Genomic DNA, 14,897 nt, shown 5'->3' on the forward strand with positions numbered 1-14,897 from the left:
TTAAGATAATGGGCAATTCTCAAGGTAAGGAGAATCCCAAGGAAAAAAAAATGAAATTAACGTTTAGGAAAATTGTATGAAAATTGTATCGTGTATGGGCAACTTTAGAGGTGTGTAAGATCCATGGATCGTTATGTTGTGTTAATTTTAATAATGTTACTAAAAGTGCTGTATCAGCAAAGCATTTCATGACAATGAATGAATACTGGTTGCATAATGATTTGTTTTGTGTTTATTACTTATGTTTTAAAGTGATGTGACTTTGCCACGAGTACAACTAAAGGGTAACAAATCCGTGCTATGCTGGTCATGGCAGCTTTTAGAAGCAAGAAAATATATTTGGTGTGTAAAGTGTGACCTTAAGGACTAAAATTGTATTTCTATCCTTAAAATCGTGAGCAATTTTGAACTTTATCATTGAGGTTTTTTGTCACTGACTTTTTATCTTTATCACTGACTTTTTTAAAACAAAAATAATTTGGTGCCTTTTTCAGCACAACCCCCCCTTCTCACGTCCGTGACACAGGTAATTGCAAAAGCTATGGAGTGTTAACAGCTGTATTGTCATGCCAATTGACTGAGCTGAGTAAACTTGAAGAGGAAAGTACAAAAGAATCTGTTAATTGTATATGCAGATGTATATTAACTATCAGTTTTTGCCTTTGTAGAAAAAAAAAACAGTTTTGAAGAATGTTCCAAATGGGTGGAAAATGGTGACGTATAATGTCTTGTAGCCAAATGGGAAATTACTAATGTTTATTTTTGAGCTGCTCATTTTTTAACCATGGTGAACAATAATAATGTTTTCTTTAAAATTTACGGTATACCATCACAAAAAAAAAAATATATAGAAATCCACGTGGTAATAATTAATTTGACGTCAACAATTTTTGGTATTAGAGAAGTGCACTGTTAGGAAGGAAAATGTTTGACATGCTTACTGTATGCTAAATTCCTCTAACCTTTGGTTTATTTTTAGGAGGTAAAGTAAAATGTTTTGTTACTAAATTTTTTCTTGATGCTTATCCTCAGATAAATTTGATTTGAGACTTTCAGAACGAAGGACGATCACAGCCTTCAACGACAACTCAACCTTATGGGAGTATTGTTTACAAATTGTTTTTTTTCTGATTGATTAGACTGTTTTTATGGGTGTTAGAAAGTTCTTATTTATTGGGTGTCAGATATTTGATGTGTTCTAATTTGACACATATGAGCTCTGGCATTAATGAGGTTCTATGCCTTAGATAATTAAGCATCTCTTGTCTTATAAAGTTTTTTATTATATTGTGAGATGGAAAAATAGAATTGGATAAATTGTTGCTCTATTATTACACCTATAGTGTGCTAAGAATTACAACAAAGTTATGTCAGTGTTACTACATTGTTTGTTAAGATTATTTTGGTATTGTAAGATTTAAACTTTAAAACTTTGGTATTGTAAGGTAACCTCCTGTTGTGAATTCAATTAGTTGCATGGCCAGCCAAGCCATCTCTTTTCATTCTAAGGTGACTCATTGCCCCAGGCTTTGCATATAAAGGGTCCTTGAAGTCAAACCCTGTGTCTCCAAGGCTATTTGGTTTCAATTTCCTGCTTGGTGTCACTGGGAAACTGCAATCCCTTATAAATTTATGTTTGCATGGGTACTCACTTCTAGCTGTTTTGTGTGTCTCTGTGTGTCCATGTACACAAGACAGCTTGAATTTTACTCCCTACTGTTTAGTGATCACAGCATTTTATCCATGTAAGGGATTCTCAGTTGTCTATTGGCCTTTTAGTTCTAGGTAGCTGCCTGCATGGCGAGTAAGAGGACTGCAAGTTAACCCATCTCCACCTTTGGAGAATACAAGGCAGTTCAACCCCTCCAAGTGCCCTCACCATTGCTGCATGTGTGGACATGCTGTGTTCTCCCAAGATAGTGCCATTTGGTATCCTTCCTGTCTTAAAATTACCTGCCTTCCTGTAGGCCCTAAACCCCAGTGCTGCAAATGGTTCTTACTAGCATTTATTTACTGACTGCCTGTAAGACCAGAAGCCCAGTGCCGCACTAAACTCTGTACTTACCTGCTATTCTTGCTGAAGTCAGAATGACTCCAGACCCACAAACCAAGCTATCTCCCTTTGAAATTTCGAGAGGGAGACCCCTTCCCAACCCCATGAATAATTCTCATATCTAGAGATCTGCAGCAGATGAAAGAGGAATATGTGGCAGAATTAATTGAAAAATTAAACAGTGATTATGGTGATATTTTGCTCTCGTTGCCAACAGGTGCACCGACCCACCCATTCAAGCCTGGAGACGGCCCCCCATAAGCTGACATCGCTAGACCCACCCTACGGACCTCCTGCGACAGTTCAAGCAGTGACCAGAACAGCGGAATTGACAGACAACTCCCCGGTTTGGATCCACGCATCGCGACTGAAGGAAGCCCCACCTCTGGACCCCACGACTGCGGACCGGAGATTGTGACGAGCACCAGATGAATTCCAGTTGGATCCAGACAGACGCAATGGTACAATGCCAACAGACACCCCTACTCCTGGAAGACTTCCCATTCGTGCAGCAGTGGTACTCTTTGTAGCAAGCTTAACACTAGTAGCCACTGTCTGGTTACTTGCAACATGTGCTCACCATCCGGAGAACCTCTCCTCATTTTGCCCTTCCTCACCCCAGGAAAGGAGAGAGACATGAGACATTCATGTCTCCACTTTACAGTTGAAATCAAGCCTATTGGACACAAAGGACATTGTTTAACGTTGTAGCCGCCAGGGATTTAGTCTGACCGCTCTGATGATACGGGGGTCGAAAGGGAATTTTTTCCTACCATTGAACGGGGGGTTTATTTTTGCCCTTTCCTGGCAAAGGCTTTAGGTGATGTTGAAGATTCACATGCTATAGTCAACAGGTGGTATGTGCTGCCATGGTCTATTTGTAGTGACTTTATTGCCACAATATGGAGTTTATATTTTTCAGGCCATAGATTCTTGCAAGCTATTGTCACGAACCGGCAGGACTGGTAGTGGATCCTCTGGACCAGAGAGGCGATGGCACGGGTTGTACTAGAGGACCGGTTCTAAGCAGTTACTGGTCTTCACCAGAGCCCGCCGCAAGGCGGGATGGATTTGCTGCGGCGGTAACTACCAGGTCGTGTCCCCTAGTAACAACTCGACCCCTCTGGCAGCTGATATGGCGTGGTACACAGGGAGTAGGCAAGAGCGTAGTCGGACGTAGCAGAGGTCAGGGCAGGCGGCAAAGGTTCAAAGGCGAGTAGTCGGTAGCAACGGGTTCGGCAACAGGCAAAGCAAACAAACACAGCAGGGAACGCTTTCTCAAAGGCACAAGGCACAAAGATCCGGCAGGAAGCTGTGGGAGGAGAAGGTATTTATGGGTAGTGCACAGGTGAAGCCTAATTAAGTCAGCACTACCTCTCACAAACCTTAACCCTTGATAACCACTTTAGGCCAGGCACCAATCACTGGTGCACTGGCCCTTTGAATCTAAGAGTCCCGGCGCGAGCGCCCTAGAGAGCAGGGACGCACACGCCGAGACGCTGGAGTGCTGCCTGGAGGCATACGCTGTGAGCGCTCCGAGGCCAGCAGGAGGCCCGGAGCGCTCAGCGTAACAGTACCCCCCCCCTTTGGTCTCCCTCTCCTTTTGGTACCGAGGAACTTGAGGATGAGACTGCGGTCCAGGATGTTCTCCTCCGGCTCCCATGACCTCTCCTCAGGACCGCAGCCCTCCCAGTCGACCAAAAAAAATTTTTTCCCCCGGGAGATCTTGGTCGCCAAGATCTCCTTGACAGAGAATATATCGGAGGTACCGGCGACAGGGGTGGGAGAAACAAGCTTGGGAGAAAAACGGTTAAAGACAGCAGGTTTAAGAAGGGAAACATGGAAGGAGTTATGGATTCGGAGGGAGGGAGGAAGATGGAGCTGATAAGAAACTTGATTGATACGACTCTTGATTTTATAGGGTCCCAAGAAACGAGGGCCCAACTTGTAACTTGGGACCCTAAATCGGATGTACCTAGAGGAGAGCCACACCTTGTCACCCGGGCGAAATTCCGGAGGAGATCTGCGTCTCTTATCAGCTTGAACCTTCATACGGGCGGAAGCCTTGAGGAGAGCAGCGTGGGTTTCTCGCCAGATGGAGGAAAAGTCCTGTACAAGACTGTCAACGGCAGGTACAGAAGAAGGAGTGGGAGACTGTGGCAGAGGTGGAAGAGGATGATGGCCAAAAACTACAAAGAAAGGAGACTTGTTAGAAGCAGAGGATTGTTTGTAGTTGTAGGAGAACTCCGCCCAGGGAAGTAGATCAGCCCAGTCGTCATGGCGTGAGGACACAAAGTGACGCAGATAGTCACCCAAAATTTGGTTCACCCGTTCTACTTGGCCGTTAGACTGAGGATGGTAAGAAGAAGAGAAGTCCAATTTGATCCCGAGCTGAGCACATAGAGCCCTCTAGAATTTGGAGACGAATTGTACCCCACGATCCGAGATAATATGTTTGGGAAGGCCATGGAGATGGAAGATGTGCTGGAAAAATTGTTTGGCCAACATGGGTGCAGAGGGTAGACCGGGCAGGGGTACAAAGTGAGCCATCTTGGAGAAGCGATCCACCACGACCCAAATAACGGACTTGCCATGGGAGGAGGGAAGATCTGTAATAAAGTCCATAGCGATGTGAGACCAGGGAACTTCAGGAACAGGTAAAGGCAAGAGGAGACCCGTTGGTTTCTGGCGAGGCACTTTATCCCGGGCGCAAATCATACAGGCCTGGACGAATTCCGAGACATCTTTCTCCAAAGAAGGCCACCAGTACCTTTGGGAGATTAGTTGGAGAGATTTTAGCACCCCCGGATGACCGGCAAAATGGGAGGCGTGGCCCCACTTGAGAATTCGCAACCGCTGACGTGGAGGTACGTAGGATTTGCCAGGAGGAAGAAGGCGCAGGTCCACGGGAGCGACTGTAATAAGGCGTTCTGGAGGGATAATATATTGAGGTGTTAACTCGTCGCCCACCACATCAGAGGAGCGAGACAGAGCATCTGCCCTAATGTTCTTACAAGCCGGACGGAAATGGATCTCAAAATTAAAGCGGGCGAAGAACAGAGACCAACGGGCCTGACGGGGATTTAGTCTCTGAGCAGACTGGAGATAAGCCAGGTTCTTGTGGTCTGTGAAGATGTACACAGGATGTGTGGCGCCCTCGAGTAAATGTCTCCATTCCTCCAGTGCCAATTTAATAGCAAGCAGTTCTCTGTCCCCAATGGAGTAATTTCTCTCTGCGGGAGAGAATGTCTTTGAAAAGAAGCCACAAGTTGAAGTCTTGCCCCTGGAGGACTTCTGGGTGAGGACAGCTCCGGCTCCCACCGAGGAGGCATCCACTTCAAGAGAGAAAGGTTTGGTGGAATCTGGTCTAGAGAGAACGGGTGCAGAGGCAAAGGCGGATTTCAGGGACTGGAAGGCTTCCTCGGCTTGGGAAGGCCAGGATTTGGGGTTAGCTCCTTTTCTTGTGAGAGCCACGATTGGAGCTACCAGAGTGGAATAGTGAGGGATGAATTGCCTGTAGTAGTTCGCAAAGCCCAGAAATCTTTGTATGGCTCGGAGACCAGAGGGACGTGGCCAATCCAGAACCGCTGAGAGCTTGGCTGGGTCCATTTGAAGTCCTTGGGCTGAGATAATGTATCCCAGGAAAGGCAGGGAGGTCCGTTCAAAAATACATTTTTCAAGTTTAGCGTACAGGCGATTCCTCCTAAGACGAGTAAGGACTTGTCGCACATGGGCTCGGTGTTGGTCCAAATTGGAGGAGAAGATGAGGATATCATCCAGGTATACGACCACGCAGGTGTAAAGTAAGTCCCTGAAAATATCATTGACAAATTCCTGGAAGACAGCAGGTGCGTTGCAGAGGCCGAAGGGCATCACCAAATACTCAAAATGGCCGTCCCTTGTGTTAAAGGCGGTCTTCCATTCGTCTCCCTCACGGATACGGATCAGATTATAGGCCCCCCGAAGGTCCAATTTAGTGAAGATCTTTGCCCCTCGGAGACGATCAAATAACTCAGAGATTAAAGGCAGAGGGTAACGGTTCTTGATGGTAATTTTATTAAGACCTCTGTAGTCAATGCAGGGGCGGAGGGAGCCATCTTTTTTTGTCACGAAGAAAAAACCGGCCCCAGCAGGAGAAGAAGATTTTCTTATGAATCCTCTCTGTATGTTCTCACGTATATAGTCAGACATGGCAAGAGTCTCAGGAGGTGAGAGAGGATAAATTCTGCCCCGAGGTGGAGTAGAACCGGGTATCAGGTCGATCGGGCAATCATAGAGTCGGTGAGGAGGAAGAACCTCAGCTTGTTTCTTGCAGAAGACATCTGCAAAGGAATGGTATGGCTTGGGCAGCCCTGGAGGCGGAGAAACTTGCGGGTCCTGTTTGACCAGAGCAGGCTTGAGACAGCGGTCAGAACAGGAGGAACCCCAACGCAGGATCTCACCGGTGGACCAATTCAGGACAGGACTATGACGTTGAAGCCACGGCAGACCCAGGAGGAGTTCGGAGGAACAGAAGGGAAGGACAAAGAACTCTAAAGTCTCGGTATGAAATATTCCGATGTCCATCTGCAGAGGCTGGGTACGGAACTGCACGGTGGCAGAGAGTCTCTCACCGTTAACAGTAGAGATGAAAAACGGCTTGGGTAGACGGATTACTGGAATACGGTACTTGTCAACCAAGGAGGCGTGAATGAAGTTGCCTGCTGAACCGGAATCCAAGAAGGCGGTTGCGGAGAAAGAGGACTTGGAAGAGATGATCAACTGCACAGGTATGATGAGACGTGGAGAGGAAGAATCCACACCTAGCAACGCCTCTCCCACGTTTACTAGGTGCGAGCGTTTCCCGAACGCGGTGGACGGAGAGGACAATCTCTAAGGAAGTGCTCAGTACTGGCACAGTACAGACACAGGTTCTCGTCTCTGTGGCGGCTTCGTTCTTGCGGAGTCAGGCGTGACCGATCCACCTGCATGGCCTCCATGGCGGGAGGCCCAGTAGCGGGTTGAGGTGGACGCAGAAAAACGGGAGCCAGACGAGGGTAACGTCTAGGACGAGCTTTTTCCTTTTCAAGGAGGAGTTCCTCTTGTCTTTCGGCGAAACGCTTGTCTATCCTAGTGGCCAGCAAGATGAGGTCACTAAGAGTGGAAGGAAGCTCACGTGCAGCCAGGACGTCCTTTATCTCGCTGTTAAGTCCCTTCTTGAAGGTGGCGCAAAGGGCTTCATTGTTCCAGTTCAGCTCAGAGGCCAGGGTGCGGAACTGAATGGCATAGTCACCCACGGAAGAATCTCCTTGGGTCAAGTTTAGTAAGGCAGTCTCTGCGGAGGTAACCCGGGCAGGCTCCTCAAAAACATTCCGGAACTCTAGGCAGAAGCTCTGGACGGAAGCGGTGGCAGGATATGCGCGGTCCCATAGTGGTGTAGACCAGGCCAGGGCCTTCCCGGACAGTAAACTGAGAATAAAGGCTACCTTGGCTCGCTCAGAAGGAAACTGGTCGGACAGTAGCTCGAGGTGGAGAGAGCACTGCGACAGGAACCCACGGCACTGCTTTGGATCTCCGTCATATTTGTCTGGTAGGGACAAACGGATTCTGGAACCGGTGGCAACTGCAGGCGGAGGTGCTGGCTGTTGCTGAGAAGGCAGGAGCTGCTGCAACATAGCGGTCAACTGGGCCAGCTGTTGACCCTGCTGGGCCACAATGGTGGTGAGGTCCGCTAGGCTTGGCAGGGGAACATCAGCGGGATCCATGGCCGGATCTTACTGTCACGAACCGGCAGGACTGGTAGTGGATCCTCTGGACCAGAGAGGCGATGGCACGGGTTGTACTAGAGGACCGGTTCTAAGCAGTTACTGGTCTTCACCAGAGCCCGCCGCAAGGCGGGATGGATTTGCTGCGGCGGTAACTACCAGGTCGTGTCCCCTAGTAACAACTCGACCCCTCTGGCAGCTGATATGGCGTGGTACACAGGGAGTAGGCAAGAGCGTAGTCGGACGTAGCAGAGGTCAGGGCAGGCGGCAAAGGTTCAAAGGCGAGTAGTCGGTAGCAACGGGTTCGGCAACAGGCAAAGCAAACAAACACAGCAGGGAACGCTTTCTCAAAGGCACAAGGCACAAAGATCCGGCAGGAAGCTGTGGGAGGAGAAGGTATTTATGGGTAGTGCACAGGTGAAGCCTAATTAAGTCAGCACTACCTCTCACAAACCTTAACCCTTGATAACCACTTTAGGCCAGGCACCAATCACTGGTGCACTGGCCCTTTGAATCTAAGAGTCCCGGCGCGAGCGCCCTAGAGAGCAGGGACGCACACGCCGAGACGCTGGAGTGCTGCCTGGAGGCATACGCTGTGAGCGCTCCGAGGCCAGCAGGAGGCCCGGAGCGCTCAGCGTAACAGTACCCCCCCCCTTTGGTCTCCCTCTCCTTTTGGTACCGAGGAACTTGAGGATGAGACTGCGGTCCAGGATGTTCTCCTCCGGCTCCCATGACCTCTCCTCAGGACCGCAGCCCTCCCAGTCGACCAAAAAAATTTTTTTCCCCCGGGAGATCTTGGTCGCCAAGATCTCCTTGACAGAGAATATATCGGAGGTACCGGCGACAGGGGTGGGAGAAACAAGCTTGGGAGAAAAACGGTTAAAGACAGCAGGTTTAAGAAGGGAAACATGGAAGGAGTTATGGATTCGGAGGGAGGGAGGAAGATGGAGCTGATAAGAAACTTGATTGATACGACTCTTGATTTTATAGGGTCCCAAGAAACGAGGGCCCAACTTGTAACTTGGGACCCTAAATCGGATGTACCTAGAGGAGAGCCACACCTTGTCACCCGGGCGAAATTCCGGAGGAGATCTGCGTCTCTTATCAGCTTGAACCTTCATACGGGCGGAAGCCTTGAGGAGAGCAGCGTGGGTTTCTCGCCAGATGGAGGAAAAGTCCTGTACAAGACTGTCAACGGCAGGTACAGAAGAAGGAGTGGGAGACTGTGGCAGAGGTGGAAGAGGATGATGGCCAAAAACTACAAAGAAAGGAGACTTGTTAGAAGCAGAGGATTGTTTGTAGTTGTAGGAGAACTCCGCCCAGGGAAGTAGATCAGCCCAGTCGTGGTGATATGGCGTGGTACACAGGGAGTAGGCAAGAGCGTAGTCGGACGTAGCAGAGGTCAGGGCAGGCAGCAAAGGTTCAAAGGCGAGTAGTCGGTAGCAACGGGTTCGGCAACAGGCAAAGCAAACAAACACAGCAGGGAACGCTTTCTCAAAGGCACAAGGCACAAAGATCCGGCAGGAAGCTGTGGGAGGAGAAGGTATTTATGGGTAGTGCACAGGTGAAGCCTAATTAAGTCAGCACTACCTCTCACAAACCTTAACCCTTGATAACCACTTTAGGCCAGGCACCAATCACTGGTGCACTGGCCCTTTGAATCTAAGAGTCCCGGCGCGCGCGCGCCCTAGAGAGCAGGGACGCACACGCCGAGACGCTGGAGTGCTGCCTGGAGGCATACGCTGTGAGCGCTCCGAGGCCAGCAGGAGGCCCGGAGCGCTCAGCGTAACAGCTATGGCCCTCCCCATTGAACATGTCTGTTTTTGATTTGATAGAATTCTAAGAAGTTATATCCCTATGTGCACACAACCAAGTCGCCAGCCTACATACACTTTAGAATGTAATGTCACTTGTTTTGTGCAAGTCAGTTACCAATAATATGACATGCACTCATACAATAACACAACCCAGGTAAGTCAAGAATGTCCAGCTCATTAAAGGATGGTTACTATCATGTGGGACTCATAGTTGGATATATATATCCAAGGAGGGTACATAGTGCTATTCACAGACTCTAGGTGACCCCACCCTTATGAATAAGGTTGGGATCAAAGGTTGGGTTGAAAGAGTGTATCAATGTGCGTTACTGAAATATTATATTTTATAATACATTTCAGCTCATGCCCACTTTCCAATGGAATGTGGCCACTTGCAATTACATATTAACGAGTCAGACTAACACACCTCATTCATATATCCTTTGACACTTGGCAGTTGTATTTTGCATATTGACGACAGACAACACCTGAACACAATTGACAATTGCTTACATTAACACATCAGACAGCTGAACACAGACGGAGCGGCTTTCCCACAAAACACAATTTTGACAGAGATGTATGGGAACACAAGGGCCTTTTCATGTATTGTTTCTGTGAGATATGTTCTATTGATAAGTTGACCCATGAATTGTAACTGGTTTAAACAGGGTTTTGCTGCCCAAATTTCCTTTAAATGTGTGAGCGAAACTTGAAATAAACTAGATGTGTCTATGCTATGCTTAAGTTGCTATCTGTCGTCGCATCTCCTGGCCAGCAGACAGAGAATTCACTACACAGGGGGAGTTGGGACTGAGGGGTCATAAATCATCTTGTAATTGCCTCCTGACGAGATTGAGCTAACATATCCCCTCACGGGAAGGGTCACCTTTGTGTTTATATCCAGTCACGGGAAGGGTCGCCTTTGTGTTTACATCCCCTCACGGGAAGGGTCACCTTTGTGTTTACATCCCCTCACGGGAAGGGTCACCTTTGTGTTTATATCCGGTCATGGGAAGGGTCACCTTTGTGTTTATATCCCCTCACGGGAAGGCTCGCCTTTGTGTTTACATCCCCTCACGGGAAGGGTCACCTTTGTGTTTATATCCGGTCACGGGAAGGGTCACCTTTGTGTTTATATTCGGTCACGGGAAGGGTCACCATTGTGTTTACATCCCCTCACGGGAAGGGTCACCTTTTTGTTTATATCCGGTCACGGGAAGGGTCACCTTTGTGTTTATATCCGGTCACGGGAAGGGTCACCTTTGTGTTTATATCCCGTCACGGGAAGGGTCACCTTTGTGTTTATATCCCGTCAGGGGAAGGTTCGCCTTTGTGTTTATATCCGGACACAGGGTCACCTTTGTGTTTATATCCGGTCACGGGAAGGGTCACCTTTGTGTTTATATCCGGTCACAGGGTCACCTTTGTGTTTATATCCCCTCACGGGAAGGGTCGATTTTGTGTTTATATCCCCTCACGGGAAGGGTCGATTTTGTGTTTATATCCCGTCACGGGAAGGGTCACCTTTGTGTTTATATCCCGTCACGGGAAGGGTCACCTTTGTGTTTATATCCCCTCACGTGAAGGGTCGCCTTTCTGTTTATATCCGGTCACGGGAAGGGTCGCCTTTGTGTTTATATCCGGTCACGGGAAGGGTCACCTTTGTGTTTATATCCCCTCACGGGAAGGGTCACCTTTGTGTTTATATCCCCTCACGGGAAGGGTCACCTTTGTGTTTACATCCCCTCACGGGAAGGGTCACCTCTGTGTTTACATCCCGTCACGGGAAGGGTCACCTCTGTGTTTATATCCCGTCACGGGAAGGGTCACCTCTGTGTTTATATCCGGTCACAGGGTCACCTTTGTGTTTATATCCCGTCACGGGAAGGGTCGCCTTTGTGTTTATATCCCCTCACGGGAAGGGTCACCTTTGTGTTTACATCCCTCTCACAGGAAGGGTCACCTTTGTGTTTACATCCCGTCACGGGAAGGGTCACCTTTGTGTTTACATCCCGTCACGGGAAGGGTCACCTCTGTGTTTATATCCGGTCACAGGGTCACCTTTGTGTTTATATCCCGTCACGGGAAGGGTCGCCTTTGTGTTTATATCCCCTCACGGGAAGGGTCACCTTTGTGTTTACATCCCTCTCACGGGAAGGGTCACCTTTGTGTTTACATCCAGTCACGGGAAGGGTCACCTTTGTGTTTACATCCCGTCACGGGAAGGGTCACCTTTGTGTTTACATCCCGTCACGGGAAGGGTCACCTTTGTGTTTACATCCCGTCACGGGAAGGGTCACCTATGTGTTTACATCCCGTCACGGGAAGGGTCACCTATGTGTTTATATCCCCTCACGGGAAGGGTCACCTTTGTGTTTATATCCGGTCACAGGAAGGGTCACCTTTGTGTTTATATCCCGTCACAGGAAGGGTCACCTTTGTGTTTACATCCCTCTCACAGGAAGGGTCACCTTTGTGTTTATATCCCGTCACGGGAAGGGTCACCTATGTGTTTACATCCCGTCACGGGAAGGGTCACCTATGTGTTTATTTCCGGTCACAGGAAGGGTCACCTTTGTGTTTATTTCCGGTCACAGGAAGGGTCACCTTTGTGTTTATATCCGGTCACATGACGTAACATTAAAAACCAAAGAAGTGTAAAGTGTTACATACCACAAATGTGTCGTAAGAGAATTTATGTCGGTGGAGAAGATGCTGAAGGAAATTGGCACTCTTATAGCTGGGGTCCCCCCACGGCATGGCTGAACAGATGGGGCACACCTGGAAGTGAAGATGGAGTGTTGTCACCATAAGTTCAGGGATCGGAGATACAGTCCAGTCACCGGTGCACCAAACATGAGAACATTGCTGACATGTTTCATTGTAGCCTCCTGTATATAATTATATATATAGCCAAGAGGATGTCACCTGACCAATACACTCCTATAGGAGTTTGCTGGGCATCACATTTCCAAACCACGCCCATTAATATGGAGCTGTCTCCCCCCTCCCCCCCCCCACATGGCTGCCATGCTTCCTGGAAGGATCTCAGCAGGATTTTTCGAGTGTTTGGGGGAATTTGTGACCCCCCGATACCAACATTGGATGAAAAGATCCCAATCCTTCCAATTCATCCCACAGACGTGGCGTTGGTTGAGGTTTGAGATCTGACATTGGGCATCATTCAACACAATAGCAAGTGGTGCCCAGAGGGGGGGGGGGGGGGGTGTATGGCAGATAAAGCAGATTTTTGTGCTTTAAAACATGCTGGAAAACAAAATTCCCTATCTTTTACCTAACCCCCTGACCTCCGGAAGATTTACCCCCCTTCATCACCAGGCCATTTTTTGCAATACGGCACTGCGTTACTTTAACTGACAACTGCGCGGTCGTGCGACGCTGAACCCAAATACAATTTTTTCTTTCCCCACAAATAGAGCTTTGATTTGTTGGTATTTCATCGCCTCTGCAGTTTTTTTTTTCCACTAGAAATTAGAAAAAAAAAAAAACAGAAAAACACATTTTTTATTTTCTGCAAAAAAATATCCAATAAAACAAAAATGTAGAATCAAAATTTCTTCATAAACGAAGGCCAATATGTATTCTGATAAAAAATACCCAATAAAAATATATTGATTGGTTACCACAAACCTCTACAATCTATGGGATATATTTATGGACTTTTTATTTATTTATTTTGACTTCTAATGGCAGCGATCAGCGACTTCTAGTGGGACTGCGATATTGCAGTGGACAATCGGACATTTTGGGGACCAGTGCTAAAAATATGCACTGTCACTGTACTAATGACACTGGCTGGGGGAAGGGGTTAAACATCCAGGGGTGGGCCAGGCTTCTGAGGGGACCCAGGTAAAACAACATTAACCTCTTCAGCTCCAGAAGGTTTCACCCCCCTTCATAACCAGGCCATGTTTGCTATACGTCACTGCGTCTCTGGTAAGAGATTTCTTGTGGTGGTTCTGGATCACCTCTGCGGCTTTTTATTACATAAAACAAAAATAGATAGAGATTATAATCTATCTATATATGGGATATGTACTGGGATAGTAACGGTGGCAATTAGTGACATATTGCAGCAATCTGACACTAGGAGGGGGAAGGGACTGACTGCCACCAGAGCCATTATTACAGTGATCAGAAATCTGTACTGTACTAATGACACTGGGCAGGAAGGGGTTAACATCTAGGGCGATGAAGGGGTTAAATATACATTCGGCCTTTACTGGGGATCTCCTGGTTTTCATTCCCTGATTAGCGGATCCGGTCACTGAACACGGCTCGGTGTTCAGGGAAGATCAGAGCCAATCATCAGGATTCAGCGGACAATCACTGGCCAGGACCCGGTGATCAGCGTGTGCAGTGACCAATCACAGCCAGGACCCGGTGATCAGTGTGTGCAGTGACCAATCACAGCCAGGACCCGGTGATCAGCGTGTGCAGTGACCAATCACAGCCAGGACCCGGTGATCAGCGTGTGCAGTGACCAATCACAGCCCGGCCGGTGATCGGCGTGTGCAGTGACCAATCACGGCCCGGCCGGTGATCGGCGTGTGCAGTGACCAATCACGGCCAGGACCCGGTGATCAGTGTGTGCAGTGACCAATCACGGCCCGGCCGGTGATCGGCGTGTGCGAATCACATACTAGGACCCATGATGTAGTGCAGGGAGGCTGCAATGTCATTGTACATCTTTGAGATGCAGCAGCAAGCGGTAAATGATCATTTGACAGAAAGGCGCAGAGATTTTCAGTATCGGAGACCCCGGTATTGCACCGGCTTTGCTCTGGAAAAGGTGAACTTGGCCTTTAAGAGAAGCCGTTTTGCTCTGCAGAGTTCACTCTACATTCAGCTTTAAAGCAAAACAAAGAAACATGAGAGCCGCCATTGCTCTCTGCACCCGTCTGTCAGTGACTGGACAGGATCCCCCCCCCCCCCCGTCTGTCAGTGACTGGACAGGATCCCCCCCCCCCCCCTGTCTGTCAGTGACTGGACAGGATCCCCCCCCCCCCTGTCTGTCAGTGACTGGACAGGATCCCCCCCCGTCTGTCAGTGACTGGACAGGATCCCCCCCCCCCCGTCTGTCAGTGACTGGACAGGATCCCCCCCCCCCGTCTGTCAGTGACTGGACAGGATCCCCCCCCCCCTGTCTGTCAGTGACTGGACAGGATCCCCCCCCCCCCTGTCTGTCAGTGACTGGACAGGATCCCCCCCCCCCCTGTCAGTGACTGGACAGGATCCCCCCCCCCCTGTCTGTCAGTG

General features: G+C 48.7%; 1 protein-coding gene across 1 annotated transcript in view; it reads right to left on the reverse strand.

Moving 5' to 3' along the window:
- RNF166 (ring finger protein 166) overlaps positions 1–14,897 on the reverse strand; it is a 39,286-nt gene that overhangs the window by 5,414 nt on the left and 18,975 nt on the right. The window contains exon 5 of the mRNA XM_082270588.1: positions 12,291–12,398. Within this exon, the coding sequence (XP_082126714.1) occupies positions 12,291–12,398 (108 nt within the window). The remainder of the gene's footprint in view (positions 1–12,290; positions 12,399–14,897) is intronic.

Source organism: Pelophylax lessonae (genome assembly GCF_965119305.1).
Source record: "Pelophylax lessonae genome assembly, chromosome: 10".
Taxonomy (NCBI): Eukaryota; Metazoa; Chordata; class Amphibia; order Anura; family Ranidae; genus Pelophylax; species Pelophylax lessonae.